Below are 6702 nucleotides of genomic sequence, written 5' to 3' on the forward strand. Positions count from 1 at the left end.
TGAGAGAAGGGAGTGGAGAGAGAAGCAGTGTGGCCTAGTGGATGGAACATAAGCCTAGGAGTCAGAAGGACCTGTGTTCGAATCCAGACTCTTCAACTTGCCTGCTGTGTGACTTTGGACAAGTGACTTTACTCCTCTGTGCTTCAAGTACCTCATCTAGAAAATGAGGATTAGGAGTGTGAAACCCACATGGGACAGGGACTATGTCTGAACTGATTACCTTGTATCAACCTTAGCATTTAGGACAGTGTTTGGCAAATAGTGCTTAAACAATACTGTGATGACTATGAGAGGTAGGGGGAAAAATTAAACTGTTTGACTGCCTTTAAGCCACTGGTGAGCTGGGAAGCCACCCTGCTCTTCTGGTGCTAACCTTCTCATTGTGACTTGAACTGGCCTGTCCCACTGTCAATCTCTGGCCCATGTCCTACCCCTGACATGGAACATCTTCCCTCCTCAAATCCACCAAGCAATCACTCTTCCTCTGTTCAAAGCCCTACTGAAGGCTCACCTCCTCTAAGAGGCCTTCCCAGACTCAGACCCCATTTTCCTCAGATCCCCTTCCCTTCCACGTCACCTTGACTTATTCCCTATGCTCAACCCACCTCTCCCACCCCACTGCACTGCATATATAAATATGTATATATTTATAATTCTATTTATTCATATTGATGCCGCCTCACTTGTTTTGATTTGAGTGCGTCTTTAATTCTATTTATATTCATGCTTTCTTTCCTCTGTTGATGTCAGTCTCCCCCTCTCTTGACTGTAAGCCCGATGAGGGCAGGGATTGTCTCTCTTTATTGCTAAATTATACTTTCCAAGTGCTTAGTGCAGAGCTCTGAACCAAGTCAGTGCTCAACAAATACAATTGAATGAATGAATGAGAAAATGAGCGGAAAGACATGAGTACAAGATCTCTACTATGAATACTTGTAATCATCAGTCTTCATCTTCATCACCATCATCAATGTCAACATCACTATTTATGTAATCATCTCTCCCTCAAGAGCCCCTTCCAACCCTATTCTCCCTCCTGCTTTGCATCACCAAGGTTCTCAGGTCTGCAGCCTTTAAGCACTTTGATACCCCATGCCCAGGCTCACAGTGCTTTGTACATGTCCTAGAACTCTGCCGTTTCCCCTATTTAGAAATTTTTTTATTGCCTGCCTTCCCTCTAGATGGTAGTTCTTGTTGGTTAGGGATCATATCTACCAACTCTATTGCACTGGACTCTAACACAGAATAGATATCAAATGGGATATCCCAGATCTCCTGGTGCATATAATCTGCTATTTTTAGTTTTGTACTTGTCTCTCTGGTTAGATCATTGGGCTGATATGTATCTTTTTGCTTTTCTATACTTTCTAAGTTTCTAGTAAATTACAGTGCACATAGAAAGTGCTCAGGAAATGCTACATTCACTTCTATTACAACCACACTCCTACAACGGGTAGTATGACAACTCATACTAAAAACAACAAATAATAAAGATGATGAAGATAAGAATAAGAATAATGAGAAAGGTAGTAGAGTTGCCCTTTGATTCCAAGACCTTTTTATAGTATTTATTAAGAGCTTACCAGGCACTGTACTAAGCACTGGGGTACACCCAGGTTAATCAAGTTGGATGCAGTCTCTGGCCCATATGGAGCTTGTAGTCTTAAACTCCATTATGAAGCTAAGGTAAATGAGGCTCAGAGAAGTAAAGTGACTTCCCCAATGGTCATCCAGCATGTATCTGTTTATTGTTAAATTGTACTCATCTTAGTACTATGATCTGCACACAGTAAGCACTCAAAAAATATGATTGAATGAATGGATGAAAATGGCAGAATCAGGATTAGAATGCAGGGCCTTCTAACCCCAAGGCTTGTGTTCTGTCCACTAGGCCATTCTCCTCATTTCTGCTTCAGGTGGTGAAATTGTATCAAGGATTGTGTTGTTGATAGTGAATTTCTACCATATTTACCTACTGTGCCCATACAAAGTCAGTCATGGACAGTTTCTGGTTCCTTGCTATTTTGATGAGCATTGGCCTGACACCAGTCATAGAGAGGCATGCCCTACATCCAGCAAGACATATATATGAATTTGTATTTGCTCTAGTGGGTAAATATGGTGGAGAGAAGCAGCGTGGCTCAGTGGAAAGAGCCCGGGCTTGGGACCCGGAGGTCATGGGTTCCAATCCCGGCTCTGCCACTCGTCAGCTCTGTGACCGTGGGCAAGTCACCTCACTTCACTTTGCCTCAGTTACCTCGTCTGTAAAATGGGGGTTAAGACTGTGTGAGCCTTACGTGGGACAACCTGATGACCCTGTATCTACCCCAGCGCTTAGAACAGTGCTTGGCACATAGTAAGCGCTTAACAAATACCAACATTATTATTATTATTACCAAGCTTGTGCTCTTTCCACTAAGCCATGCTGCTTCTCCTAAATTGAAAGCTGAGGGGGAGGGAATAGAGAGCTGAGGGGCAAAAGAACTGAGGAACAGGGGGACAGAGACATGAGGGGCATAGTGATGAGAACAGAGAGCAGAGACTCTGGGGGGCGGCAAAGGGAGAAGAGAGTTGAAGGGTAGGAAGTAATAATAATAATGATAATAATTAAGACTGTGAACCCCATGAGGGACAGGTACTGTGTCTGACCTGATTATCTTGTATCTACCTTAGCACTTAGAACAATGTTTGAGACCCAGTGGCTAACAAATACTGCTGTGATTATAACAGGTAGGATGAAACAAAAACAAACAAACTGGTAGATTGCCTTAAAGCCACTGGTGAGGCTCTCTTTGACATAGAGAAGAATGAGTAACCATTAGGAGTTTTTGTCTTCTCAAAATGAAGGGGCCTCATCAGAATTTAGGAGGGAGTCCTGGTAAACTGGCCATGACCCATGCTCCTTGTCCCCTGGAGCAATAAGCCACCTTAAGACTGGCTCTCTGTAGCTGCCACTACACAGATCAGCTTCCCAAGTGCAGGAACCTATAGAATATTTGGAGAAATTGAGTCTCTTAAGATTCCAGATACTTGGAAAACTTTCCAATCTTAATCCTATTATACTGATTTTTTAGCACCAGTACTTATAATTATTCTTAATACACTGTTATCCTGCTTTTTCTCTGTCTACCCTCTGTCCTTGTCCCTGAATCCCAGAGGAATGAGCAAGTATTTGTAAAAATGGAGAACTGGGATATAGACCCAGGTCTGTCTCTGGCCTATTGTGTGACCTTGAGCAGGTCACTTTACTTCTCTGGACTTTAGTTTCCTAACCAGTAAAATGGAGATGTGATACGTGCTATCCCTCCCTCTGAGACTGTACACCTTCGTACCTATCTTATATAATTATTTCTCAAGCATTAACTATGTACATGGTAACATTCTTTCTTATTTCTATCTGTGATGTACTTTATTATCTGCCTCTTCACTCTCCGTCCTTCCCCCCGCCCTCCCCAACACCCGGCTTGGATTAAAATAATTTAAGGGTATTGATCATGTCTTCTGAACTCTCCTGAGTTCTTAGTTCAGTGCTCTGCACAAAATAAGTGTTCAAAAATACTGTTGATGAATTAGACTGTAATTGTATGTTTTTATCCCAGCACTTAGTTCAATAGGTACTTAAAAAAGGTGAACGCCAACCAGTGAACATCAAAAATGAGGTCCTCCAAGCTCATGGTACAGTGCTTAACATTCAGAAGGTGATTAATAAATTTGTTTAATACTACTATTACTGAGAAAACTCTGATCATGTTTAGTAGGACACAAGTACAAGATCTCTAGTATGAATTGTTTTCATCATCAATCTTTGTCTTCATCACCTCCTCATCATCAATGTCAACATCACTATTTACTTCAGCATCTCTCCCTCAAGAGGTCCTTCCAACCCTATTCTCCCTCCCGCTTTGCATCATCTAGGCTGCAGCCTTTAAGCAACTTGATACCCCTTGCCCAGCCCCACAGTGTTATGTCCATGTCTTAAACTCTGCCATTTCCCCTATTTGTAATTTCTTTTAATGCCTGCCTCCCCTCTAGATTGTAGTTCTTGTTGGTTAGGGATCATGTCTACCAACTCTATTGTACTGTACTCTGACACATACTAGAATTAAAAGGGAGATCCCAGATGTCACGGTGCTTTATAATCTGCTCTTTTTACTTTTATGCTGCTATCTCTTGTTAGATCGTTGGGCTGGTATGTAACTTTTTACTTTTCTATACTTTCCAAGTTTCTAGTACAGACAATGCACCAAGAAATGCTCAATAAATGATACTCTTACTTCTATTCATTCATTCATTCCATTCAATAGTATTTATTGAGCACTTACTATTTGCAGAGCACTGTACTAAGTGCTTGGAATGTACAATACTATTACTACTACACTACTATAACTACTAATACGACAACTACTACTAATAATAGTGAATAATAAAGATGAAGGGGACAAAAATAACAAGAATAATAAGCAGAAAGGTAGTAGAGTTGTCCTTCGGTTCAAAGACTTTTTTATGGTACTATTTAAGCACTTACTATGGACCGGGCACTTTATTAAGCACTAGGGTTCACACAGGTTAATCCTGTGGGACACAGTCTCTGCCAAATGTGGAGCTCGTAGTCTTAAAGCCCATTTTGTAGCTGAGGTAACTGAGGCTCAGAGAAGTAAAGTCACTACTCCACAGTTTTCCAGAATGTGTCTGTTTATTGTTACATTGTTCTCTCCCAGGTGCTTAGTACTGTGACTTGCACCCAGTAAGCACTCAATAAATATGATTGAATGAATGGGTGTAAATGGCAGAACCAGGATTAGAACATAGGGCCTCCTGACTCCAAGGACTGCCCTCTATCCACTAGACCGTACTCCTTCTCCTTTCCACTTCTGGTGGTGAAATTGTATCTAGGATTGTGTTGTTGAGAGGAAATTTCTTCCATAATTTCCCACTGTGCCCATAAAAACTCAGTCATGCACATTATCTGGTTCTTTGCCATTTTGAAGAGCATCAGTCAGACACCAGTCATGTGGAGGCATGGCCTGGGTCCAGCAAGGCATGTGCATGAATTTGTATTTGCAGTAGTGGGGATGGTTTGCACTGAGGTATTCACATTACCTGATCTGGTCCTTGCAAGAAAAGCCATGCATCATGGGAATGCTGGCTGTTCATGACAGACCTGAATTTACCCCCAGTTTTATTGACTGTTTTCCTGTTCTGGCTTATCACTCTTGCCCAAACCAATGACTCTCAGAATTATCAGGCATTGTTTGGTGCTACTGGCCATGGGGAAACTTGAAACAGAGTAGCAGGACACCAGGCAGTTCTGCTTCCACATCACAAACACAGACAGGCATGGAATCCAGCTCAGTCCATTGAGGTACCAGGTCTCTGGATATGCAGAAGAATGAGACTTACAAAACAGGGTGTCTCTAACCCTTCCATCGCAAACACTATCCTGTTCCCCAGATCCCTGGATCCCCCTGCTCCCCATCAGGCACGCACCATTTCCCCAGAACCTAAGAGAGATCCCACTTTGGAGTATGGGAATCCCGATTCTAGAACATTTTCACTCTCCTGTCGCTGAGAATCATCAGAAATGGACTGACAGCTGAAAACATAAAAGAGATAAGGTTGTTGCTATTAAGAATGAGAGGGGAATTTACCTTCATATTTAATAAAAAACTCAGGGTAATTGTGTTCTGTCCATAGAGGAGCACGTAGAGGGTGACCAGGACAATGATTCTCTTTGCTGCTCTGACCTCGGGCATTGCCTTGGGGGAGCATCCGGGCCCGTGGAGGTGTCGGATCTGCCTGTGGGGTCTGTGCAGAACAAACACCATGTAGCCGCTGGCCACTCTCATGAGTCCCACTAACAACATATCGCGGAGAGAGAACATCACTGCAAAGACCAGGCCTGAGACTGCACTGATTCTGATGGAAGAGCAGTATTTCAGGATGACTCTATTTAGGCTGGTGCTGTTACCAGGTCCCATGACACTCATCGGTGTAGCCACGTCAAAGAGCAGATTGAGGACCCAGGAGAAGAGGCAGGAGGGGAGGATGCACTTGGGGAATTGGGTTTTGACTTCTGCCCAATGGGAGGTGCCAGGGCTGATGGTGACAGCCTGGAAGACGCTCAGGATGCAGGTGGTGCAGATGACAAGACCCCGTGCCACTCGATAAATGTATACAAGAATTTTACAACCAACATCATCCAGGAAATCATTCATCCCCCAAGCAGACAGAATGTCGGGGAGCCCCCGGCTGAGAAGGGCCATGGTGTTGGCCAGGGCCAGATGGGCTAGGACCAGGTCCCAAGGATTAAGCTGATGGGTGGCGGAGACCACGTTTGCATAAACCAGGAGGAGGAACACATTCCCCGAGACCCCAAAGACAATTTGTAACAGAGGGAGATACCCAAAGACAAGTTCACTGGCATCCATCCTCTTCACTCGGCTGTATCAGAAGAGATCTCCGGTAGTTCAACCTGGGGAATGAGAGAACTAGAGAGAAACAAATACATGCATTGAGAGACAGAGTCAGAGAGAGTCAAGAGTCAGAGGAAAGAATAGAAAGACAAAGAGTCATAGAGAGAGAGAGAGGAGATGAGGGAGCGAGAGTGGCAGAAGGAGTGACAGAAATCAAGCAATCAATCAGTGGTATTTATTAAGCACTCCCTCTGTGTAGACCACTGTTATAAGCACTTTGGAGAGTAAT

General features: G+C 43.4%; 1 protein-coding gene across 1 annotated transcript; it reads right to left on the reverse strand.

Moving 5' to 3' along the window:
- Positions 1 to 5540: 5540 nt before the first annotated feature.
- ORNANAV1R3236 (vomeronasal 1 receptor ornAnaV1R3236) lies at positions 5541 to 6428 on the reverse strand. Its single transcript, NM_001253628.1, has one exon. It carries the CDS (start codon positions 6426 to 6428, stop codon positions 5541 to 5543), a length of 888 nt encoding a protein of 295 aa, NP_001240557.1.
- Positions 6429 to 6702: the final 274 nt, after the last annotated feature.

Source organism: Ornithorhynchus anatinus, chromosome 15 (assembly GCF_004115215.2).
Source record: "Ornithorhynchus anatinus isolate Pmale09 chromosome 15, mOrnAna1.pri.v4, whole genome shotgun sequence".
NCBI lineage: Eukaryota > Metazoa > Chordata > Mammalia > Monotremata > Ornithorhynchidae > Ornithorhynchus > Ornithorhynchus anatinus.